At 43.2% G+C, this 27075-nt stretch overlaps 1 protein-coding gene across 1 annotated transcript; it reads right to left on the reverse strand.

The window, feature by feature from the left end:
• On the reverse strand, positions 1-27075 carry ptk6b (PTK6 protein tyrosine kinase 6b). Its single transcript, XM_031283832.2, has 8 exons — positions 26496-27075; positions 21597-21718; positions 20543-20706; positions 19963-20128; positions 14242-14403; positions 12492-12673; positions 11703-11856; positions 1-862 (listed from the first exon to the last, which is right to left on the reverse strand). Exons 1-8 carry the CDS (start codon positions 26897-26899, stop codon positions 675-677), a joined length of 1542 nt encoding a protein of 513 aa, XP_031139692.1. The 5' UTR covers positions 26900-27075; the 3' UTR covers positions 1-674.

Consider the following 27075-nt stretch of genomic DNA (forward strand, 5'->3'; position numbering starts at 1 on the left):
AATGGAGTCTGGGGGGTTTATCGATAGCGATTTCAGAGCTGCTTCTGGTTAAACAAAGAAGATTCTACTCTATCTCTTTAGGGATTCTTTCCATAATGTTGTCAGACACTTAGAATAATAAGTGGCAAAAACAGAACGTTTAGTGGACCAAATTGACCCATAGGATGACATAGCAGCCCGGTTCGCAGCTGGATGTCACAGCATTCTCACTCAATACTGGACCGATTTCAAAGCTTGTTGTTCTCATCAGTCACGTACAAACATAAGCATAGGAAAATGGGGTCCAGGCTGAAAAGTCTTAAGTGAGAAAGGTTCATAAAGAAATCTAACAAAGACACCCAAAATGTATTTCTGTAGGAAACTACAGAAAACAGACCTTTGAAAATATTCTGTTTTGTTGACTGTAAAACTGAAACTACCAATAATCGCCACTGTCACACTAAATGCTGGCTCTTGTGGGAATTACTAGAATTGTTGGGTCTTTATAAATTATGGAGTGTGGTCTAGACCTACTCTACCTGTAAAGTGTCTCGAGATAACTCTTGTTATGATTTGATACTATAAATAAAATTGAATTGAATTTTCTCTTGTCGAAATGCCAAACAAGCTCTGGTTTCAGCCTCCCTAACGTGACAATTTGCTGCTTTTTCTGTTTAGTCAGACAAAAAAGAAAATTAGTCACTCTCCAACTCGTAAGAGCTGCTGTCCAATTTGGCCTTGAGAGTCTTGAAGTCTGGCCTGTCGTCGGGCTCCAAGCTCCAACATTTCAGCATGAGTTGGTAGAGAGAGCTGGAACATTTGGCCGGGGCTGGCATCCTGTACCCGTCGGTAACCTGCTGGTACACTTCCTGGTTGCTAAAGGCTGAGGGAGAACAGAAATAGTGAGGAGAGGTTAAACATGTTTTTTTCCACTAAAATACCTATAGATACACATGGAGGCTTTGTTTTCAATGTATTCCTGTCCAAGCTTTAGTTGAGATGGGGGTGATCTTGAAAATTGGTAATACTACTTTGACTACTAACATGCTTTATGCTTTCAACTCACTACTACATTTAGATTAAACTGGTTTCAGTCAGCGTTTGCATAAGGCCACTTACTGTTTTAACCACACCCTCCACCTTTTGCTGGCATATGGCATCCAAATTGAAGATTTAATAGTATTTCCGCAGAATCCTTTATTATCGGACCATTCTTTAATAACTTTTGAATTCTTACTACCCGACTATACAAAATTAGATAAAAAGCTTCTACACTATGCCTAGCTGGAAGTACTATAGCTAGATTTAAGGAAGATATTCCAGCAGCATTAATTCAGTGCTGTGCCTTAATATAACAGAGTTAACTAAAGTTATGTTAACTTTAGTCCCTCCCAAATTGATAATTTTGTAGACGGTGCTACGGCCTGCCTACGGTCGACTTTAGACCCGTTGCTCCCTCAAAAAGAAGATGATGAAGCAAAGGAAACTAACACCTTATATATATATATATATATATATATATAATTATATATATATATATATATATATATATATATGTAGCCCTGTACAAAATTCCTATAAGTTACAGAGTATAAAAGATCATTAACAGTGTAACACAAAAAAAAATAAGAAGAAAAGTTCATAAATAGAGTTCATGTTAGTTAAGTTGGTTAAAAGGTGTGCTGGTTAAAAGTATAAATATAATATGTAGAGTTTAATAAATAAGACTATTTACAGTTAAAGATAAATTCACATAAAAGTCTTTAAGTTTCATCTGCGAGAAAAGTAGAGAAGAAGAAGCTGTGTTTATCTGTGTAACCTAACCTGTTACCTGGCACATGTCAATCATTTAATTCCTGTTTTGCTTTTGGTTGTGTTAATACTTGAGCCAATCAGAGTAACATCACCGTGTAAGGGGCGGGACTAGTGGGACAGGTTTGTGTGAGGAGTAGTGAGCACGCATGAGGAGAGAGAACAGACGCTAATGAGAGAGAGAGCTAATGAAGGAGGCATCGTGGTGTGGGAAGCATTAATGTTTTGTTATGAAGGTCGACTACTCGTGGTCCTGACAAAAACTTTGGTGTGACCTGCAAGAGGAGACGGACGTTGGTGAGAGAGAGAAAGAGAGAGAGAGACGGGTTTCCAACCGAAGGCCCTGCTGTTTCTGCCCTGCTGTTCTGCGTGCCCTGTTGCCGGCCCGTGACTTTTGGTGCTGTGCCATTACCTGTGCCATTACCATCGCCATTACCATTGCCTTTGCTGTACTGACTTAACCTGGATTCGTGAGTACTAACATTCACATGCACGTGCTTTTTCTTTATGCTCAGTTCTGAGTGAAGCGGCCATTCCAGTTTTTAGGCCCCACCGCACACAAAGTGTCATCGAACAGGCCTGCAACGGGTGTGGACATTTTCAGAGGGAATAAATAATTATTTAATTTTAATATAACCACAGAAAGGTTTTTTCCTTTTGGGAAAGTGAAGCTTTATTGGCTTGTAAGTTTTATTTTCACTTCTTTTTCCATACCCCTGTGATTTGTTTTATTTTATTCTAAGATACATTTGTTTTATTTTTTTTTATTTCATGTTGTAAATAAATACTTTTGAATATTTTTGCATCTAAAATACAGTTGTGGTGGTCATTATAAGAACAGCAAAGAGTATTACAAATATACATTTATTAAGTAACATACAAAACAAGTTGTATTTCCCTACAACGAGCCCAGGCCCAGTCTCATTGTATTAACCACTCCAGCTTTATTTTCTAACTACATGGGACCTGGGTTACATAAAATGGAGGCACCGCTGGGATTATTTAATATAAACGGGAATTTATAATAGAGTACAAGCCACTAGACCCCACAACTTTAGAGCAGTAGTATAGAGCATTCGTATAAAAATAACGTGCTAACAGTAACTAAAAGCAATTTAAGTAAAGTACAGCAATGGAAAGCCAAACAAGTAGTTCATCACAACGTGAGCTAATTAACTGGTGCAAAGGAGAATCATTAGATTTAAAGCATGCCCTCCTTTTACACGGAGTGCCAGAAGGTGTTTCAAGAGAAGATATTGAAGAAACAGCAGGGACCATCAAAGCATTGGGAAAAGTTAAAGTGAGAGGCAAAATGTTTCACCCTCAACAACAATCAGTGATGGTGCTATGTGAGTGTCGTGAAGAGATTGACCCCTCTAAAATCCCACCTGAGATAATGCCTATAAGTGAAGGAAGTGGTTGGAAAACCGTCTATTACACAGAGCCTCAGCTTGATAACTTTGAAGAGAAGCTACTTACCTTTTTGCAGAGCGAAGGGAGAACCTTAGAGGACATACAAGGTCTATGTTCCCCCACCAAAGAGGGTAACAGCAACCCTGAAGACATCATCCGTGCGGTCGGTGATGTTATGAGCAGAACAAACAAACAACATGACGGTCATCCATACAGACGTCTGCGGACATTCTCCGGGGTCAGTCCCACCCCAACTGGAGAAGAGACCTTAGATAACTGGCTGGAACAAGCAACACTCTTAGTAGAGGAAGGTGAGTGCTCCGACAAAGAAAAACGACGTCGGATACTGGAAAGTCTCAAAGGGCCCGCCTTTGAAATCATTCAAGCTGTGCGCCTGACTCAACCTGATGCTAGCCCACGTGAGTACATAAAGGCTATAGAGAGCATTTTTGGTACAGTAGAGTCCCCCGAAGAACTATACTTGTCGTTTAGAGCCCTCCACCAACAGCCTGGTGAGCGTCTGTCTGAGTTCCTACGAAGAGTAGAAAAATCCCTTGTCAAAGTAGTACAGGGAGGTGGTTTACCTGTTAACGCTGCCAATAGCGCTCGTTTAGAGCAGCTTCTTAGAGGGTCTACCTCTGAACTCATGTTGCTTCAGTTGAAAATTAGGGAGCGGAGTAGTAATCCCCCTACATTCTTGAACCTGTTAAGAGAAGTGATGGAAGAGGAGGTTTGCCAGTCAGCCAGACAAAGCCATGTGTCACACATGCGTCCTCAGCGCGTACGCACTGTCCAAGCTGAAAAGGAGAAAGAACCTGAATCAGTCTCTAGGAGTGAACTGCAGGCTCAGATTCGAGAATTGAGAGCGCAGCTAGAGCAGAGCAGCAACCTACCACCTCAGCCAACCTCTGATGAATCCTTTACAGGTCTGAAAGAGAAACAAAAACAGAAAAATGAGTCACAGAGTGAATTGCAATCGCTAAGGAAACAAGTGAAAGCCCTAGAAAATAAAATGAGTGTAATGGCAGTGAAATACACATCAGACCCCCCACGAGAACACACACCCCAGCCTCACCGATACAAAGCAGCTCCAGTTCACAAGCCCGCTCATTCCAAAGTTTTTCCTCCCCGACAAGACAAGGATGAGTTTTTCTGTTATCGGTGTGGGGAAAATGGCCACATAGCCACCAGATGTACTGCCCCTGAGAATCTCCAGAAAGTTATTAGAAAGCTCATACGCTTGGTGCGAGTTTCCCCTTTACCAAACAAAGAGAACCCAAATCCTGCAGCTGAAGAGCAGCATGTAGCTAGAACCAATAAGGTTGAAGTCCCAGAACCTAACACTGACTTACCTGAAGGTCTCGTAGGTCCATCATTTATTCACACCATCAAAGTTAATGATGTGGTCTGCGATGCTCTCATCGACAGTGGGTCTAACGTGACTATTATTTTTGAAAGCTGGTATAACAAACACTTACCTGATGTCCCGATAAAACCCCTCTCTGGTCTTGGACTCTGGGGCCTTTCAGACACTGAGTTTCCTTACAAAGGATATGTTGTGGTTGAGATGGAGTTCACTGAAGAGATCACTGGTGTATCGGGACGAGTAGAAGTGCTTGCTTTAATCTGCCCTGAGCCAAGAAACCAGCAACAAGTCCCTGTATTGGTTGGCACCAATACATCTTTGTTTCGCCGCTTATGGGAGCTGGTGAAGACAAAAGGTGACGAGAACACTGTGCACTCAATGAGGATTCAGTCTGTTTACGCCCCTGTCAAAGCACAAGAGCAGTTTGCAAAAGATGAAGTCTTGGGACAGATAAAGTGGAATGGACCCGGTTTACTCTCCATTGCTCCAGGTGTAAAGTACTATGCAACGTGCAGAGTGGAAAGACAGAGTGCCCCGTCCAAAGACCTTGTACTGATTGATGCACCCACTGAACAGTTGCTCCCCGCCGGTCTGCTGGTACAGCCTGGTGTGCTCTCAGACGCCAACATAGACAATAACAGTTTCACTGTCCTCATTCAGAATGAGTCCAAAAGGACAACTTCCATCCCAGTTGGGACCATCGTTGCTGAGATGTATGCTGTGGACACAGTTACCCCAGTTCGGCTCTCCGACCTCCCAGCTGAAACCCTAGACCCAAGTCTCTTCAATTTCGGGGACTCTCCCATTCCCGAAGAGTGGAAATGTCGGTTTCAGCAGAAGTTGGCTGAGAGGCGGAATGTTTTCTCACTGCATGAGTGGGATGTTGGTCGTGCCAAGGGTGTTGAACACCACATACGTCTGCATGACCCCAGACCCTTCAGGGAGAGGTCAAGGAGACTAGCCCCTGCAGACATAGACGACGTGCGGCGACACATACAACAACTACTGGCCACTGGCATTATTACTGAGTCCCGTAGCCCGTACGCCTCACCAATCGTTGTAGTCCGCAAAAAGAATGGGAAGATAAGAATCTGTATTGATTACAGAACACTGAACAACCGCACCACACCAGACCAGTACACAATGCCACGCATTGACGACGCCTTGGATTCTCTATCAGGCAGCCAATGGTTCTCAGTTCTGGATTTGCGCAGTGGTTACTACCAGATAGAGATGGCTCCGGAGGACAAAGAGAAGACAGCGTTCATTTGCCCTCTCGGTTTCTATCAATTTGAGCGCATGCCACAAGGAATCACCGGAGCGCCAGCAACATTTCAGCGCTTAATGGAAAAGGCTGTAGGCGATATGCATCTTCTGGAAGCTCTCGTGTACTTGGATGATATCATCATTTTCGGCAAGACACTTGAGGAGCATGAGCAACGTCTTCTCAAAGTGTTGGACAGACTAGAGGAGGTCGGATTGAAAGTTTCTATTGACAAATGCCAATTCTGTCAGCCCGAGGTCAAGTATGTGGGTCACATTGTTTCTGCTAACGGAATAGCTACGGATCCAGACAAAGTGGAGGTAGTAAAGCATTGGAAAGAGCCCACTCACCTGAAACCGCTGAAGTCCTTCCTCGGATTTTGCAGTTATTATCGGAGGTTCATTGCAAACTACTCTGCCATTGTCCGTCCCCTCTCCGAGCTCACCAAGGGTTACGCCCCCACTTGGAAAGACCCCAAGACTAAAAAAAGTGTTGACCCAAGCAAAGTCTATTTCAAGCCATCAGAGCCATTCGGAGAACGGTGGACTAAGGCCTGCCAGGATGCTTTTGAGCGTATTCGTGACTGTTTGATCAATGCCCCAGTGCTAGCTTTCGCTGACCCCACAAAACCGTACATCTTACATGTGGACGCCAGTATGGATGGTTTAGGCGCTGTCCTGAACCAGGAATATCCTGAGGGCCTCAGGCCAGTAGCTTTTGCCAGTCGTAAGCTTAAAGACTCAGAACACAACTATCCAGTCCATCAATTGGAATTTCTGGCATTAAAATGGGCTGTCGTGGACAAGTTTCACGATTACGTGTATGGAGCAAAGTTTATAGTAAGAACTGACAATAACCCATTAACATATGTATTGACCTCTGCCAAACTCAGTGCAGTCGGACATCGTTGGCTTGCCGCCCTCGCCACCTACGATTTCACCATCCAGTATCGACCTGGGAGACACAATATTGATGCTGACTTGTTGTCCAGACAGTACTCTTCAGAGGAGACAAAAGAGTGGACTAGTGTCCCACCTGCTGGCATCAAAGCCCTCTGCAAAAGAGCCTGTGTCAGTGAAGAGGCTGATGTGCCAGACAGATTAGTTGATCAGTTGGGAGCTCCTGCCACCGCAGTACCTGAAGCTTATGTGTTTCCAGTGAACCTTAGCATGAATACACTTGACCAATTGAGCTCAAAAGACATTCAAGCATCACAAGATATGGACCCAACAATTGGACAATTAAAGAAAACACTGGAGAAGAATAAAGGCCTGACACGCTCAGAGAACGACTCACCTGAAACTGTGCTGCTCCTTCGTGAAAGCCGCAAGTTGGAGTTAAGAGATGGATTACTCTACAGAGTAAAAGAAAAGATGTGTGGAAAACAGATCAAACAACTTGTCTTGCCCACAAGATACCGCCCAATGGTGTTAAGGTCTCTACATGATGAGTGTGGACACTTGGGAGTCGAACGCACCACCGAACTGATCAAGGACAGATTTTATTGGCCGCGAATGACAGCTGAGGTCGAGCAGTACATTCGAACCTGTGGTAGATGTATCTCCAGAAAGACGCTCCCTCAGCATGCCTCGCCCTTAAACCGAATAACAAGTAATGGCCCCTTGGATTTAGTTTGTATTGACTTTTTGCAAATAGAGCCTGACTCTAAAGGTGTTGCTAATGTGTTGGTAGTGACAGACCATTATACACGTTACGCACAAGCATTCGCTACAAAAGATCAAAAGGCTATCACAGTTGCAAGAGTATTGTGGGACAAGTATTTTGTGCACTATGGCCTACCTGCAAGGATACACTCGGATCAGGGCCGAGATTTTGAAAGTCGCCTGATAAAAGAACTCTTGTCCATGCTTGGGGTTTCGGAAGTCAAGAACATCTCCCTATCACCCTCAAGGGGATGCCCAACCAGAACGATTCAATCGAACACTTTTAGCCATGCTTGGTACCCTGGATGCTGTACAGAAACAACATTGGAGTCAACATATCACCTACCTGGTACATGCATACAATTGCACAAAAAATGATTCCACGGGATACTCCCCTTATCATCTCATGTTCGGAAGGGAAGCAAGGTTACCCATTGACATCTGTTTTGGAATCTCACCAAATGGTGAAAGTGAAACCTCCTACCAACAGTACGTTGCCAGGATGAGGAAAGAGTTGCAAAAAGCTTATCAGTTGGCATCTGACGCTGCTACAAAGAATCACCTGAAAAATAAAGCCCGATATGACCAACGTGTGAGAGACCAACCTTTGGAGAAAGGAGACAGAATTCTCATACAGAACGTGGGTCTAAAAGGCAAACATAAACTCCAAGATCGTTGGAAATCAATACCATATGTTGTTGTGGAGAAGTTGCCTAACCTGCCTGTTTATAAGGTCAAACCGGAGCATGGTTCAGGTGTGCTGAAGACTCTCCATCGAGATCAACTGTTGCCCATCGGTTACATGGTCAGGATGTTTAACCCATCAGATGATACAAGCTCTGTTCGGAGACCTGTAACAAGAACTCAACGTGCTCAGAAACGTCAACCAACCAAGTCTGAAGAAAGTGACACAGAGTCATCAGGTTCAGAGTTTGAAACTGTCCACAAATCTCCCGATTTTGATATGGATGAGGTCCGGAGACGGATAAACATAAATCACTCTGTGGAGAATGATGAGAGTGAAAACTCTGAGGAGGAAAGCTGTGAAGTTACAGAAACTCAACAACTTACAGAAACAGAGTATGAGGAACCGCTTGAAGGTGCTGCACTTCCTCTGTCACACTCCGATATCCAAGAGACAAATACTGAATCTGTGGAAGAAGATTCTCAAGATTCAGAAGAGGGAGCAAGCTCACCTCCCTTACAAAGAAACAGACGTAATATAGCTGCTGAAAGTGCAAAAAGTGAAAGGTCTTCTACAGTCCGGACATCCCTGAGAAAACCAAAGCCACCTATGAGATTTACTTATGAGAAACCTGGTCATCCATCTTTTGAACCAGTTACCATCATGCACCATGGCATGGTCATCCAACTCAAGTTAAACCCTCCAGACCAAGACAACAAACCAAGGAAAAAGTCCAAAACATCCCAAAGGTATATGGAGGAGGATAAAAGGAATCACCCTTTCAAGTTGAAGAGGGACAAAAGGTGTGATGAGGACATCTACACATTCAGAAGAGGGAGGGTGTAGCCCTGTACAAAATTCCTATAAGTTACAGAGTATAAAAGATCATTAACAGTGTAACACAAAAAAAAATAAAAGAAGAAAAGTTCATAAATAGAGTTCATGTTAGTTAAAGTTGGTTAAAAGGTGTGCTGGTTAAAAGTATAAATATAATATGTAGAGTTTAATAAATAAGACTATTTACAGTTAAAGATAAATTCACATAAAAGTCTTTAAGTTTCATCTGCGAGAAAAGTAGAGAAGAAGAAGCTGTGTTTATCTGTGTAACCTAACCTGTTACCTGGCACATGTCAATCATTTAATTCCTGTTTTGCTTTTGGTTGTGTTAATACTTGAGCCAATCAGAGTAACATCACCGTGTAAGGGGCGGGACTAGTGGGACAGGTTTGTGTGAGGAGTAGTGAGCACGCATGAGGAGAGAGAACAGACGCTAATGAGAGAGAGCTAATGAAGGAGGCATCGTGGTGTGGGAAGCATTAATGTTTTGTTATGAAGGTCGACTACTCGTGGTCCTGACAAAAACTTTGGTGTGACCTGCAAGAGGAGACGGACGTTGGTGAGAGAGAGAAAGAGAGAGAGACGGGTTTCCAACCGAAGGCCCTGCTGTTTCTGCCCTGCTGTTCTGCGTGCCCTGTTGCCGGCCCGTGACTTTTGGTGCTGTGCCATTACCATCGCCATTACCATCGCCATTACCATTGCCTTTGCTGTACTGACTTAACCTGGATTCGTGAGTACTAACATTCACATGCACGTGCTTTTTCTTTATGCTCAGTTCTGAGTGAAGCGGCCATTCCAGTTTTTAGGCCCCACCGCACACAAAGTGTCATCGAACAGGCCTGCAACGGGTGTGGACATTTTCAGAGGGAATAAATAATTATTTAATTTTAATATAACCACAGAAAGGTTTTTTCCTTTTGGGAAAGTGAAGCTTTATTGGCTTGTAAGTTTTATTTTCACTTCTTTTTCCATACCCCTGTGATTTGTTTTATTTTATTCTAAGATACATTTTTTTTATTTTTTTTATTTCATGTTGTAAATAAATACTTTTGAATATTTTTGCATCTAAAATACAGTTGTGGTGGTCATTATAAGAACAGCAAAGAGTATTACAAATATACATTTATTAAGTAACATACAAAACAAGTTGTATTTCCCTACAACGAGCCCAGGCCCAGTCTCATTGTATTAACCACTCCAGCTTTATTTTCTAACTACATGGGACCTGGGTTACATATATATATATATATATATATATATATATATGTATAACTGCCAAAACTAACTGCCAAACTCGCAAATTAAAACAAACCTCACAAAAACTTGAAAGTAAATGGCGTTCCACCAATCTGGAAGAATCTCGTTTAGCTTGGCAAGACAGTCTGAAAACGTAAAGGAAGGCCCTCAGAAATACCAGATCAGACTATTACTCATCACTAATAGTAATTAACTTTCACTGTTATGCGGATGACACCTAATTATACCGATCAATCAAGCCAGACGAAACCAGTCAGTTAGCTAAACTTCAAGCATGCATTAAAGATATAACATTCTGGATGACCTACAATTTTTTGATGTTAAACTTAGACAAAACCGAGGTTTGTGCCCTGCAGTGCCTAGCTACGCCCTGCTACACCCTGCTACACCCTGCTACACCCTGCAGTGCCCTGCTACGCCATGAACTACTACAACTACCATTTATAGTCATAGTTCCATTATCTTTATTGTGACTGTTATTGCCACTGTTCATCACACCCCCAACCGGCACCGGCAGACAACCGCCCACCAAGATCCTGGGTCTGTCCCAGGTTTCTCCCTAATAGGAAGTTTTATTCACCACTTTTTTTCTCGCCACTGTCACACTAAATGCTTGCTCTTGGGGGAATTACTGGAATTGTTGTAAGATTTCTGCACACAAAACACATGTAGTTTATAAAATCTGATGTTTATTATAAATTTAACCAAAACAATATATGGGCCTAATGTACTGTAAGTAAATGATTAGAAGAGAAGAAAGTAGAGATGTTCCGATACAGATACCAGTATCTGAAAAGCCTCCAATACCGCCTAAAATGCTGGTATCGGTATCGGAAGTACTGGAGTTTATGCACCGATCTGATACCACGTAATTTAACCCTAACCTCTGAAGAAAATCAACTTAAAAATAGTTTATTTATGTTCTTTTTCCGTTATCACTCGCTGTCAAACTGGATAGTAAAAGAAAGTATTACGGCGTTCATTATTTGTGTTTGTTCATGTTTCACAAAGAGTATAAGAACAATGATAGAAATCATATCACATCCATACAGTGATAGTAGTAAACAGCTGTTAAAAAATGTGTCCTTTACTACAAATAATGATATTGTTTGTTCTGTCTGCCTACAGCCTAAAAGGGTGTCCAAAAACAAAGTATGATTCAAGGAAAGCTGAGAACAGTGGATAAATAAGGATCGTGAAAGCTCTCATCCCACCTGAGGACACACATCCAAGCAGTACTATAGACTACTGTGTGGTACTGACTGATCTTAAATGATGGAGAATTGTTACAAACTTTGATCTCTCATGCAGGACTTCGACTTGTTATTTCATCATTTCATATAGTTACTTTTCATCATTGACTGAAAGTGCTATAAATGAAATATTTAAAACATCTAATCCAAAAAACCACTTAATTCCACCAACCTGGGTAAGGAGCACCGCCACAGGTAATAATCTCATAGAGCAATACACCAAAAGACCAGACGTCTGACTTGTTGGAGAACTTCCCATGGCTGATGGCCTCAGGAGCGGTCCACTTGAAGGGAATCTTTTTATCTTCTGTGATGTAGAACGGCTCCTGGATGAGAAATATTGGTCTTAAAAACTGCAGGTTTGACTTGATTTCAGATACGACACTCCATATCCCTTCCTCCCCTGTTCCCAGGGTTGTCGGACTGGGAGTGGAAAGGGGACCGAGTACCCAGGGCCCTCATGTGAGGAGTAGGGCTGGGTACCGAAGTATCGAGTATTAATAAAATGCCTCCTTATTCAATACCCAATTTCAATACCTAAGGAGTAAATCTCATCAGCGTCAGTGAGCCAATAAGCTTGCAGCATGCTTCTACCAAGATCTAATAATGTCTGTGATTGGCTGCCTAACCTTACGCGTCGTAGAGCCTCGCAGGAAAAACTCTGTTACACACAGAGTAGGGGCTAGTAGGAGCTGAAAAATAAATAAAAAGATTTGTGCCGTAATGTATCATTTGGTAATTTATTTTTGTTTTATAAAATTGGTATCGAAAAAAGCTACGGTAAAAAAGTTAGGTATCAAAGTTACAGTATTGGTATCGGTATATGGTATATTGGTATATGGATTTTGGGTGAGGAGGACCCAAAAAGATGTTAGAATGAATAGCTGTGGATGTGGGGAGGGGCCCATAGAGAATGCCCTTCTACAGGGCCCAGAAGTTGGTGCTACGCCCCTGCCCGTACCTTGATCACTCTGGCCAGTCCAAAGTCGGCCACCTTACAGATGTTGTCCTCTCCCACCAGAACGTTTCGAGCCGCCAGATCTCTGTGGATGCTGTTCTGCTCTTCCAGGTATGCCATCCCATCAGCCACTTGGGCCGCCATGTCAATGAGTGATACAACATCTTGGTCCGGCCCCTCTGGACCTGAAACAGGACAAGAAAATAACAGAGAAAACAATCAGCACAGAGAATCAGACCCCAAAAAGGTCTAGATGATAACCTTAGATTTGCAAAACCTCTTGTATGGTATTCAAATAAATACGTTCACTTTCCTTGTTAATGTCTCCTCGTATTCCTTTTTATTAAACATTATTTGATACATTTTAATTTCGCCCCTAAAATTCTTTATGCGCTCCTTAATTTAATAACAGGCAAAAGGTAAACAAACAGAGCCTCTAACTCTTTACTTTAACCCTTCGGCTAGGGCTGGGCAATTAATATTATATCAATATCGTGATATGATATCGTAATAGATTTTTGATATATATAATGTATGTGTGTATGTGTGTTTGTTGTGTTATGGTTGTCTAAGCTACTGGACGCCTAAAATTTCCCTTGGGATAAATAATGTATCTATCTATCTATCTATCTATCTATCAATCGATCTAGGGTGCGATTTGTGAAAATAGCAGAGAGGGGGATGTTTTTTGATCATGCACAACAAAACTAAACATGCACAAATTAAATCCCCCTTTCAATACCACCATGGATATAGCCAGGCATGCCAAACACTTAAATATGCACTTCAGTATTCAATGGAAAATACAGTGCTTTCAAGCAGGAGAGCGGAGTTCACTTCGCAGCGAAAACAAAATACTTTCACCTAGGAAACGCTCGGAAACGCTCAAATCTTAACCCAAACCATGATCTTTTTCCTAAACTTAACAATACGTTTAACTGTCAGCGGTGCATTACGCTCACTTTATCTGGCTGAACTCCACTACCACGGCCCCTGAAAGGACCGTCATTTGGCGGTGCCTGTAGCCGGCTCACAGTCACCTGTTGGCGGCTAAACAACTGCTGCTGGTAGCCGGCGTCCCGGAGCTCTGTAGTAGCTAAATACAACCAGCAACTGCTGCTCGGGTTTTATCCTTCTATGGCACTATGGGCCGATGTACTAACGCTTTTCTGCCCACTTCAGGCGCATTTGTTTCGCAACGTGCGTGTAAAAGCATGGCGAGGTATGTACAAACAGATTAAGCAGCCATGCATATTACAGTTACTGGAAGAAATCAAAGATGACATCATATCTCTGACTCAGCGTTCACATTCCATTCCAGCAGCTGTTAAACTCCTCGCTACATTACACATACTGGCATCAGGATCATTTCAAACAGTCATAGCATCAGCAGTGGGAATATCTCAGTCTGCACTCAGCCGTATCATAGCACCAGTACTTAACGCTTTGCTACAGCACAATTTACGGTATAGTGGGCGGAGAAAGGCGCTGATTACCCGATGAACTGCAGGTTTGGTAAATACGACATAAGCTGAAGTATCACAGCGTGCGCTTTCTGCGGGTTGGCCATGGCGCTGATAACGCTACATTCGCAAATGTACGAACATCTGGCCCTCTGTGTCCACGTTACAGCGCTTTACTTAGTTTAACATACTTCTATTTTAAGTATCGATATTGAGGTACTTGGTCAAAAATATTGTGATATTTGACTGGTACAAAAGAGAGAAGTTGAAGTAGACTGAGTTTTTTTTACCTCTGAGGAAGCTGAGCAGGCTGCCTTTCTCCATCAGCTCGGTGATGATGTAGTACGGTGCCGAGGCCGTGCAGACGGCAAACAGAGAGATGAGGTGACGATGGCGGAGACGCTTTAGGATCTGAACTTCACTCTGAAATTCACGGTGGTTCAACTCGGAATCTGAAGGGAGAGAGAAAGACAATATATATATAAGTTGAAATCAGACTTTCTGGCCGAAAGGCTTTCATGCTCTCACTGTACAGATCAAATGACCATGATCATACTGAACGTAAGAACGGAACACTGACATGACTGTGTCCTCAACTATGCTGAAAAAATGAGACAAAGCTTCTAAAATGTGAAGGTTTGCTGCTGAACTTTTGTTTCATACCAATAAAAATTTAATATTTCTGGATTTTAGACTGTTGGTTGGACAAAACAAACAATTGTGTGACATTTTTTTTAAAGTCAGTGTTCAAAAGTACCTCAAAATTGGACTGTACAGTACTACTTGGCAGGCCATTATAAGGTTTAGGTGCTGCACCCGAGACGTTTTGGGCAGCACCTTAGCCCTAAGAATGAATGCAACTGAAAAGCTTTTCAGAGATCTAATGATTGGAGCTGGCTTCTTTAGCAAGTTTTGCCTTTAAGCTCTTTGAGTGTAAGTTATTTATTATCCGCTCTATTTTTTCCAACGTTTTAGACACAGATACTGAGATAATAGCGGCCTAAAAATGCTGTGCTTTATTAGATTCAAACAGTATAATTAGTGTTGATCTGTGTCATAAACTACTGATCATACATGATATTATGAATCATTCACAGTTGTTTTTTTTTATTTATTTTTTTTATAGTAATACCTGGAAATAACAAGACGCATAAACCATTTACTTCCTTAAATTATTATTGTACAATGAGTCATCAGGTTATTCAGGGCTACTCGATACACTGCAAGTTGCTTCATGCTTCTAAAATGGCTCAGCCGACTACTCCCACTTTACTCTCGACAGGTGTTGTACAGATGATGGGTTTCTACCCAACCAGAAAAGGGTTTTACTGAGCGTTGCACAACACAGCAGCAGCAGTTTTAAATGAACAATACAACTGGGTGCCAAATTAATTCCACACATAAGAAATAGGTGTATCAATAGGGATTACCATGATGCATATCTCTACATTCTTATTCTGTCTCTCATTAGTTTCAGTGGTCTAACATGTTATTGACTATGCATATTTGCATTCTTGAACAATAAAGGAAAGACAACAGAGAGCAGAGATAACAGCTTCAGTTCCCCGTCGTCAAGAGCTGTCTGACAGCAAGGTAAAGCTGTGAAAATATTCTAAATATACCATACACTTAAACTAATATAGAGTTTTTAGGTGTCTAAAAACTGTTTAGCTGCACAGCAGGACATAGCTTATAAGCCTGGTCCTACCAGACTCTGATACACTAGCCTGGTCATACCAGACTCTGGTCCACTAGCCTGGTCCTACTAGACTCTGGTACTCTAGCCTGGTCCTACCAGACTCTGGTACAGTAGCCTGGTCCTACCAGACTCTGATACACTAGCCTGGTCCTACCAGACTCTGGTACATTAGCCTGGTCCTACCAGACTCTGGTACATTAGCCTGGTCCTACCAGACTATGGTACACTAGCCTGGTCCTACCAGACTCTGATACTCTAGCCTGGTCCTACCAGACTCTGGTACATTAGCTTGGTCCTACCAGACTCTGGTACATTAGCCTGGTCCTACCAGACTATGGTACACTAGCCTGGTCCTACCAGACTCTGGTACATTAGCCTGGTCCTACCAGACTATGGTACACTAGCCTGGTCCTACCAGACTCTGGTACATTAGCTTGGTCCTACCAGACTCTGGTACACTAGCCTGGTCCTACCAGACTCAAGTACATTAGCCTGGTCCTACCAGACTCTGGTCCACTAGCCTGGTCCTACCAGACTCTGGTACACTAGCATGGCCCTACCAGACTCTGGTACATTAGCCTGGTCCTACCAGACTCTGGTACACTAGCCTGGTCCTACCAGACTCTGGTACTCTAGCCTGGTCCTACTAGACTCTGGTACATTAGCCTGGTCCTACCAGACTCTGGTACATTAGCCTGGTCCTACCAGACTCTGATACTCTAGCCTGGTCCTACCAGACTCTGGTACATTAGCCTGGTCCTACCAGACTCTGGTACACTAGCCTGGTCCTACCAGACTCTGGTACACTAGCCTGGTCCTACCAGACTCTGGTCCACTAGCCTGGTCCTACCAGACTCTGGTACATTAGCCTGGTCCTACCAGACTCTGATACTCTAGCCTGGTCCTACCAGACTCTGATACACTAGCCTGGTCCTACCAGACTCTGGTACATTAGCCTGGTCCTACCAGACTCTGATACTCTAGCCTGGTCCTACCAGACTCTGGTACACTAGCCTGGTCCTACCAGACTCTGGTACATTAGCCTGGTCCTACCAGACTCTGGTCCACTAGCCTGGTCCTACCAGACTCTGGTCCACTAGCCTGGTCCTACCAGACTCTGGTACATTAGCCTGGTCCTACCAGACTCTGGTCCACTAACCTGGTCCTACCAGACTCTGGTACACTAGCCTGGTCCTACCAGACTCTGGTACATTAGCCTGGTCCTACCAGACTCTGGTCCACTAGCCTGGTCCTACCAGACTCTGGTACATTAGCCTGGTCCTACCAGACTCAAGTACATTAGCCTGGTCCTACCAGACTCTGGTCCACTAGCCTGGTCCTACCAGACTCTGGTACACTAGCATGGCCCTACCAGACTCTGGTACATTAGCCTGGTCCTACCAGACTCTGGTACACTAGCCTGGTCCTACCAGACTCTGGTACTCTAGCCTGGTCCTACTAGACTCTGGTACATTAGCCTGGTCCTACCAGACTCTGGTACATTAGCCTGGTCCTACCAGACTCTGATACTCTAGCCTGGTCCTACCAGACTCTGGTACATTAGCCTGGTCCTACCAGACTCTGGTACACTAGCCTGGGTGTACCAGACTCTGGTACACTAGCCTGGTCCTACCAGACTCTGGTCCACTAGCCTGGTCCTACCAGACTCTGGTCCACTAGCCTGGTCCTACCAGACTCTGGTACATTAGCCTGGTCCTACCAGACTCTGATGCTCTAGCCTGGTCCTACCAGACTCTGATACACTAGCCTGGTCCTACCAGACTCTGGTACATTAGCCTGGTCCTACCAGACTCAAGTACATTAGCCTGGTCCTACCAGACTCTGGTCCACTAGCCTGGTCCTACCAGACTCTGGTACACTAGCATGGCCCTACCAGACTCTGGTACATTAGCCTGGTCCTACCAGACTCTGGTACACTAGCCTGGTCCTACCAGACTCTGGTACTCTAGCCTGGTCCTACTAGACTCTGGTACATTAGCCTGGTCCTACCAGACTCTGGTACATTAGCCTGGTCCTACCAGACTCTGATACTCTAGCCTGGTCCTACCAGACTCTGGTACATTAGCCTGGTCCTACCAGACTCTGGTACACTAGCCTGGTCCTACCAGACTCTGGTCCACTAGCCTGGTCCTACCAGACTCTGGTCCACTAGCCTGGTCCTACCAGACTCTGGTACATTAGCCTGGTCCTACCAGACTCTGATACTCTAGCCTGGTCCTACCAGACTCTGATACACTAGCCTGGTCCTACCAGACTCTGGTACATTAGCCTGGTCCTACCAGACTCTGATACTCTAGCCTGGTCCTACCAGACTCTGGTACACTAGCCTGGTCCTACCAGACTCTGGTACATTAGCCTGGTCCTACCAGACTCTGGTCCACTAGCCTGGTCCTACCAGACTCTGGTCCACTAGCCTGGTCCTACCAGACTCTGGTACATTAGCCTGGTCCTACCAGACTCTGGTCCACTAACCTGGTCCTACCAGACTCTGGTACACTAGCCTGGTCCTACCAGACTCTGGTACATTAGCCTGGTCCTACCAGACTCTGGTCCACTAGCCTGGTCCTACCAGACTCTGGTACATTAGCCTGGTCCTACCAGATTCTGGTACACTAGCCTGGTCCTACCAGACTCTAGTACATTAGCCTGGTCCTACCAGACTCTGGTCCACTAGCCTGGTCCTACCAGACTCTGGTACATTAGCCTGGTCCTACCAGACTCTGATACTCTAGCCTGGTCCTACCAGACTCTAGTACATTAGCCTGGTCCTACCAGACTCTGATACACTAGCCTGGTCCTACGAGACTCTGATACACTAGCCTGGTCCTACCAGACTCTGGTACACTAGCCTGGTCCTACCAGACTCTGGTACACTAGCCTGGTCCTACCAGACTCTGGTACACTAGCCTGGTCCTACCAGACTCTGGTCCACTAGCCTGGTCCTACCAGACTCTGGTACATTTCATTTATACAGAGAGTCTGGCCACTCTCCATTGACAAGTGTGACCTTCTTTGAAGGCGGGTACTCTGTTGAAGTTTAAAACTATTGGATCTGCCCAGAGACACTCTGGATCTGCCATAACCAATCACTAACGTTTAGTCGTGACATCGGCCTAGCATGGCTAGCGTTAGCCTTAGCCAACTACTTCACCACTAACGGAGCAAGCTGGAAAATCAAACTGTTCCCGAACCCCGTGGGGAGGAGGGCCACAACATCATGGCCACCAACACAACTCAGCAAAGATTGTTCTTGCTCGGGCTTTAACTTCTGGATATTCTGCAGCGTTGCCACAACGGACCGAATGGCTTCGCTCGCATCTTTCTCCGCCACCATTACGGAACTACAACTCTAGCGCACAACCTCAACATGCACAGTAAGTACTGCTAGCTAGTCAGTTGCAGAGTATGAGGGCATGCCCTGACAGTACCTAGGTAAGGACTACTAGCCAGTCAGAAGCAGAGTATGAGGGCGTGCCCTGACAGTACCTAGGTAAGGACTACTAGCTTGAATGTGTTTGTTTTATTTGGGTGCCTATCCTGTCCCCCTAGTGTTTGACGTTTACGCCCGTGTTGTCTCCCGAGACCGGGCTTTTTCACAGTGTGTTCAGGGGGCAGGCAGCTATTGGATCAAGAAAAGATGACTACGATTTGAGACAAAAATGAAATTGTGCTGAAACCACACAGAAACTCATAGTGCACCTTTAAATCTTGACTGTAATGATGTTTCAAAGCCTCCAGTCTTTCATCTCAATTAAGCCTGAAATTGAAATTCTTAACACCAACCAAGCACTTCAGTATCAATCAACAAATTATTGATGAGAAAGCCAACAAACGTTTGCACTTTTCACAAACCAGACTAAATACACAGTAGCGGAATGACACCAGTGGTGGAAAGTAACTAAGTTAATTTGCTAAAGTAGAATTATGAGGTATGGGAGTATTTCCATTTCATGCTACGCTATACCTCTACTTCACCACATTTCAAAGAGAAAGATAGTACTTTTTACTCCACTATATTTATGTGGCAGGTATAGTGCCCTGAGATTCATTACTGGTTGTAAACCCCCCACCCATCATTGCACTCTGTACTCTCTGCTCAATTGGCCATCATTATCCATACGTAGACTTCTGCACCGGTATAACTTCATCTACAAATCCATCCTTGGATTGCTGCCAACATATGTATCCCTTTACATGGCCACGCAAGCACTGCAGTCACGGCCCGCGCTCCCAGGCCTTCATCACCTTGATGAAAGCCCGCTTCATTAGATCAACAGAGATGATGAAATACCACTTTTGATGATCTTGATGGCGACATTAATGTGGTTTTTCCAGCGCCCCCGGTAGACATCAGCAAAGTAGCCGCTGCCCAGCTCCTCCTCCAGGGTGAACTCCTCTTTGGGGAGCTCCCACTCATCCACCGTAAAATGATTCAAGTCCCGAGTGCTGGGCTTTTTCTGATGGAGGGAACACACACGCACACACTTCATAAAGGGACACAAATGTCGTACATACAAATATTCAAGGGCGTAACTTTTGGTTCAACATTGGGAGAGGGTTGAGATCTCCAACTATCTAGGGAGGTCCCGGGACATGGCTGCATGGATTGAAAAAAGGTAAAATTTTTATCCAAAAAATACTCAAAAAAGGCGACAAAAACTAAGACTAAATTAAAAATAAGTGACAAAATTAACACTACTGTAAATAACACCACATCTACAAACACAAGGAAGCACATTCATGTACAGTACATCGCTCTAGCAACAACTGTGTTTGAGTGAATTCTCTGTCAACCCTTTTTTTGTTTTGACCAGAAAATAAGAGGAACTAAGAAGCAAGAAGATACAAACAACCAACAGAGCCTGTCCTACCCTCTTGCAGGAGACTCCCAATGTGCCGGTGTTGTTCAGGCTGTTTGCGCGGTAGTGCTCCACCAAGTCGATCAGAGAGGTGAAATGGAGGCCGTGCTCCACGTAAAAATTCCTCTCATCTGCTTTGAGGACCTTGAAATGCTTCACCCGACTGCTCGACCTCACTGCAGGAAGATTCACACACAAGTCTTAAGTTGTAGTTTAAGCTGCTACAAATCCATCCCCAATAGATTCCAATGAAAAGTTGAATGCTGAGGGACTTTCAAGAGTCCAACAGGAATGCAAAGATTTTATTTTAATGCAGTTACATTTACATTTCAAAGGGTGTTTGTGTTTGTCTCCTAACACTTTTCTTCCAAGTGTTTTGAACGCACACATGTTCCATCAAAAGAAGTTCCTTCCCGAGACTATTTTACCGCGGCACCGTGCGAAGCTTAGCACCGCCCAAGATGATTGTGATTGGTTTAAAGAAATGCCAATAAACCAGAACACGTTTTTCTCCCATCCCAGGATGCTGCGTGGACTAGCCAGACCTTCCTCCGCAGTACCTTGGAGGATGGTCTGGCAAAGCGAGACTAGTTCAAACAGAACCCACGCTGGCGAAATTAGGTTACGATCACAAAATAAGGTCAGGTAATGTGTTGATGATGATGCTCTGGACTCGCTATTCAAAGACTGCATCTCCATTTTCCATCTGGCACCGTGTAATACATCTTTTTATTAACTTAAAACTCATAATTACATTAATTTTGTATATATGCACATGCTTAAAAGGGCATTCTGTTTTACTTTTATGTTAGTTCTTGTTTTTAACATATATATTTTTTTTAAATCAGAATGTAGTCTAGACCTACTCTATCTGTAAAGTGTCCTGAGATAACTCCTGTTATGATTTGACACTATAAATAAATACAGTACATACTGCACAGTTTTTGAACTGAAGTGAAACTCCCTCCTCCCTCCGTTTTATTTAAACCCTCACACACACACCACACCACACGCCTCTTATTCTCTTTTTGGGCTTCTCCACCTCCCCTCTCTCTTCTTATCTTACGTGAAAGAACGTATCCAATGTCATCTTTCGCGCTGCGTCGGACGAGGAAAGCTCCGTTATCGTTTCCTGATCCCAGCAGGTGGCTTTGGGCCTCATGGCGGTTCATTGTCCCAAAATACCACCTGGTTTAAGACAGAAAGCCATAGATGAAAGTAATTATTAGGAAGTGGTTGCATGGTTTCACACTTTAACTGTGTGACACTTAAAATAATCATCTGAGATATCTTGCACATGGTAGATGATCTATTCTGAAATCATCTTTTAAAATTTCATTTCATTATACAGGAACGTTAAAAGTAACATTAAGTTACAATATAAATGGGTCTGACTCAGTTTAAAAACTTGGTTCCTGTTCTGCAGAAACATAGAATATTGAACATAGTTATGGCACATGGACAGGACATTAGCATGGGCTAGACAGATACAGACAACTAAAGACAACAATACATGAACAATCAATGTGTGCAAGTTTAACTGTTGAGAAGGAACAGTTTGTATGTCTTTTTGAAATATGTGATGGATGGTAGTGTTCTGATGTGATGGGGAATGTCATTCCAAATGTTGGTGTATGTATGAAAAAAGGATTTCTGACCAAAGTTATTTTTGTATGGGGGGGTGGGGGGTACTGGAATGAGTGCCTGTGAGACTGACCTAGTGAGGCGTACTGGTCTCATATTGTGTGTCGGGAGGAGTGCAGCAAGTGTTGCTGAAGTGCAATTTTGAATCTGAAAATGAAATGCAATAGTGTGGCTGTTTATGTAGTTCTGGTAAGTCAGAGCGTTTGAGCGTGCGAGTGCAATGCAATGGTGAGACCACTTTGTGTATCTTTGTGTACAAGATCTGGCAAAGTGTAGAAGTGTAAAGAGTAAATGCGTTGGTTCCAATATAGTGTATTATTTTCATATTTAATCGCAAGTATAATATTGCTGGTGAAATGGTGTTGGACCTATAATCTATAAAAATACTAGGCCTACTAATCCCATTCTGAGGCTGCAACACCATCACTCACAGAATTATAATTCCTAATCTTTTATTTCAAAGGGTTTACATCATTCACCTGCAATACTGTGGAACTCCTTTCTAATGGCTCTTACTGGTTTGTGTCCAGGGAACACTACACAAACGTTTAAAAAACGTTTCAGAGCAAGTCCCACTCTTCTGACGGCGCTTTGCTACAGCAGCTTTACTACAATGTCCCGCATCACCAGTGTTGTAAAGAAAACAGCCGTTTGCAAAAAAAGGTCATTCATTTTAGTAATTAGTAATTCAGGCCTGTGTTCAATGTGTGTACAACTGTACTAACAGAGTGAACATTGTGAATTTCCCCTCGTGGGATAAATAAAGGCATTCTTCTTCTCGTCTGCCTGTTTACAGATAATAAACCAACCCTGTTTATGTATGCATGCAGATAACAAACTGCACTCAAAGATGCCTGATACAGACTGAATGAATGAATGAGGAAATGAAAGAGAGCTGTGTGAGAGGGAGGAGACTGAGGGAAGAAAACCTGCTCCCGACCAGGTTAGGTTCACAGGCTCAGTTCCCATAGTAACTGACTCTGAGGTTAAGTTACCTCTTATCTTTCTGAAACAGCTGGAGTTGCCCCTCTCTCTCAGGTTAGATTAACCTCCCTTTCTGTTTCCCTCGTCTCAGGGTTAACTAACTCAGAGTTTTCACTAAACCTGCTTTCTGAAACGGGCATTTATTGGTGTTTTTCATGGTAGAAAGTGCTGCTATCCTCCATTACAGTCATTCCCCGGCTACAATGACAGACAGTACAGAGACAGCAAGTGAACAGATGCGGACCCGGAAACACTGTCCAATCAGAGCAGTCTGGGCTTTTTCGGGAGGGGGGGCTTAAAGAGACAGGTGCCCCTACAGAGCGTCTCAGACAGAGGGTGAATACAGGTGCAGCAGCCGTGGGCAATATGAGAAACATAAAGGGTTTTTTGAACATTAAAGCACAGAAACATGTTCTAGTAGAGTACACACAACAAAAACTGAAAATGAGCACAATAGGTCACCTTAAAAATGTATCACCAGCTGTTTTGATAATCAGTTAATAGTTTGTTATTTTGCAAGCAAACATTCACTGGTTCCAGCATCTCAAATGTGACATTTTACAGATTTTCTTTGTCATACTGATATGATTATTAATTGAATATGTTTTGGTTGTGGACAGTTAGTGGATTTCAAAATGAGCCTTGAAAATTGTAATGGACATTTCTAAATTTCATTATCAGATCAGTTATTCATGACAATAATCAGTTGCAGCCCTAAAATAACTGTTCTTACTGCTAATCGTACGTTGTATGAATATGGCTGAAGTGTTTTAAAGTGGACACTTAATAATGATAAACAATATACGTATAAAATCACCTAATAAATAACATTTATTGTAATGAAATAAAAACCAGCAACACTGTAATTGATTCCAGCCTACCAGCAGCTGTTGACATGTGAGAATAACCTTACATTACACACTTCCCATTCTGTCAAAGCAATAAACAGAGAGCAAGAGAGAGAGAGAGAGAGACAAAACAAGAAGTGGTGGCGCTGGCTGTCAATGTGTTTGACATGAAAGATGTAATCTACATTTCTCACAGTGTTGCTTACAACAGAGGGTTGAGGGGTGTGATGTAGGGAAGCATGTCCTGTTTGTCATGAAGTTAATGCTGTATAAATGCTCACTTGCTGTTAGAGACAAAGGGACATTAGTAGAAGGTGACATGTTATAGTAAAGCCCCAAGCACACAATATTAAAATATAAATGCGGCCGAGTGATGATGGACATATTTATTTTGTAGCTTTTTTTTCATATTAGATCTTCTGTAGATAAATAAATAGCATCCAAATGTATCTTATTGCTAAGTATAGAGTATAATTATCTTATTTACGGTGTCTCTGTAGCTTAATGAGATGCATACAAAGGACATTCCTGTCAGCTTCTCTGGCAACTATCAAACCAACCTGCTCAGTTTGTCACAACATTGAAACATGCGACAAATGCACACATACAAGTCCAACGAGTAGCACAGCAACAATGTTTATACTTTTACAATTTCGTAATTATGTGTGGAAGTACATAATTAACTTGCATTTCCTATTGTTTGACCTGATAATGTTGTCCAGGTTCCGTTACTGCAGTTCAGCCACTCCATAAAGTGTGTTTAACAGCACGTGTTTACAAGTTTTCAGAGAAATGCAAAAGACTTGAGTTTAACAAGGAAACTCAAGCAAAGTTCTGCTTATCAAACAATACCCTAACCCTAAAGCTTTAACCTTATCACTGGCACTAAACTAGCTTTTGTGCCTTCCAAAAACTCGCACATTTCTGTTTTATTACATAAGAAAATACTATTTCGATCCCAAATTGACTCTTAATCTGGTCTACTAGCCTAATATAATGAAATAGAAATTGAAAAGGGAGTGCTCCACAGTGCTGTGAGTATGTGGACAAGAAAGATGTGCATGTGTTTTACAATCAGTAAACAGGCATACCCCAAACTGACTCATGTGGCTGGAGCTGAACGGAGCTTCGAGCTGAACTCATATAATGCAATCCATTAGAACATTTTTTTAAAGTTTATAATGTAGTCTAGTGGCTGAGTTCCAAACCTCATAGCCTACTTGTTCTACGATATGATACAATACAATACACTTTTTTTGTCCCTTAAGGGACATAAAATAAATAATGCCTTGACAATTATAAACCAAACAATACAGCACCGGTAGCAGTCACAATCACAGTATTGTACACAGTACACATCCCATGGTAAAAACATATTGCACGTAACACATATAACACATAACCCATGAAACTATTGCACAATCTCTACAGCCTCAAGCAGCCTTGTTTTAAAGTTTGACAGTGGTAGGGAGACTATTTTTACCTTTAGTATGTACATTGGTGTTTTCATATCTAAAGATAAAGATAAAGCACAATTTCAAAAGCTAGGCTACATACCAGTAACGCTAGAATACTCTGTATCTCACTCTGTTAACATGTCAACAAACAGCATTGGCTCCACAAACAGACAGCGTTGTAACCTGAACGCCTACCAGCGCCAGTTGTTTAGCCGTCAATAGGTGACTGTAAGCCCGGCTACAGGCCCCGCCAGATCACGGTGCTTTTAGGGGGGTAATGTTAGGAGTTTAGCCAGAAAAGGTTAACGTTATGCGGCGATGCGTACAAATCCATTCTATGTGGCAGAATGTGAAAAAAAAATCCTACCATGAATTATATGCAATTTAGGAAGATGTTATATTCATAGAAGATAATAAATTATAGATGATAATAATCTGTGCCCCACCTGCCCCTAATGTATTGCAGCTGTCCTTATAAAGTGCATACTGTTTGGGACATAGGCTACTACTTCTCCATAGAATTGCGCCCTGATCTTTGACCCTGTTGTTCATATGCTGTGGGTCAGAATAGCCAAGAAAGCATGCTGGCTTGCATACTGCAAAATCTGACCAGATGCATTAGGACATCCTGTCTTTTTTTGGCATTCTGCATTTGACATAGCCTACTATGTATTGGGACATAGCCCACTACATTTTTTTCTGGCATACTAGTATCGTTGTAGCCTATGGGTAATGGAAGCAGGGTATGTTTATGTCCATATTTCCCACAATGCCTCCAGGCGACAAGAATTTCCTAATTTTTTTATGCTGCGAAGCAGTGTGCTTGTTTCATGACTTTTCACCATTATTTTGTTAGAATAAAAATAAAAATAATTTCCATTGCATAACAAGTCAAATTGTAAACGCCTACAGCAAGGTCTGCTGAATTTAGAAATGTTTTGTTAAGTTACCAATGGTTGGACATGAGCAAGAGAAAAAGACTACTTAGAATGTTTATTAGGCTATTTATAAAAAGTAGGCGTCACCACTCACGGTTGTATTTGTAGGGACTCGGCCCGGTCCAGGTAGTTTTTGGGAACGATCCCGGTGTCCAGGACGCACCCGTTCTTGTCGATTTTCCGTGCGGTCCACCAGTCCCCGCTGCGGCTGACAACACTGAACAGATCCCCCTCATTGAACGACAGCTCATCCACGTGCCGGGACTGAAAGGACCAGAGCGCCGTGTACATCAAGCCGCTCTCCAGCGGCGGCGGCGGCGGCGGAGGACTGGCTGGTCTCGGTCTCTCCTCCCCGCCGCCGGGACGGCTGCTGTCTTCTTCTCCTTTACCACCCCCGCTTCCTCTTCCTTCTCCTTCTCCTTCTGGAGGCTTTTCGCCGAAAATCCTCTGCCATAGTGCGTCCAGACATGGGCAAGCTTTCCGCAGACACTCACCCATAGATGAGTATGAATGACCCCCTCTGTCAGCCGCCGTGCCCCCGTGTGCCTCCGACTGAGCGCAGCCGGCTACACCTGTCGGACAGGGGGAGAGGAATCCTCGGAATGCCTTTGCAGCGAAGCTTCTGGGTTGTGCTGTTGAGAGGGAGACTATTACTCAAAGGACTGTCACAAACT

Source organism: Sander lucioperca, chromosome 12 (genome assembly GCF_008315115.2).
Source record: "Sander lucioperca isolate FBNREF2018 chromosome 12, SLUC_FBN_1.2, whole genome shotgun sequence".
Classification (NCBI taxonomy): domain Eukaryota; kingdom Metazoa; phylum Chordata; class Actinopteri; order Perciformes; family Percidae; genus Sander; species Sander lucioperca.

Excerpts from the sequence above, each read along its gene's own strand:
- ptk6b (XM_031283832.2), bottom strand. The coding sequence starts at position 26,899 with ATGGGTGAGTGTCTGCGGAAAGCTTGCCCATGTCTGGACGCACTATGG. Across the intron at positions 12,674-14,241 it reads CCTGCTCAGCTTCCTCAGAG|GTCCAGAGGGGCCGGACCAA; the intron begins GTAAAAAAAACT and ends GTCCTGTTTCAG. Across the intron at positions 863-11,702 it reads TGGCGGTGCTCCTTACCCAG|CCTTTAGCAACCAGGAAGTG; the intron begins GTTGGTGGAATT and ends GTTCTCCCTCAG.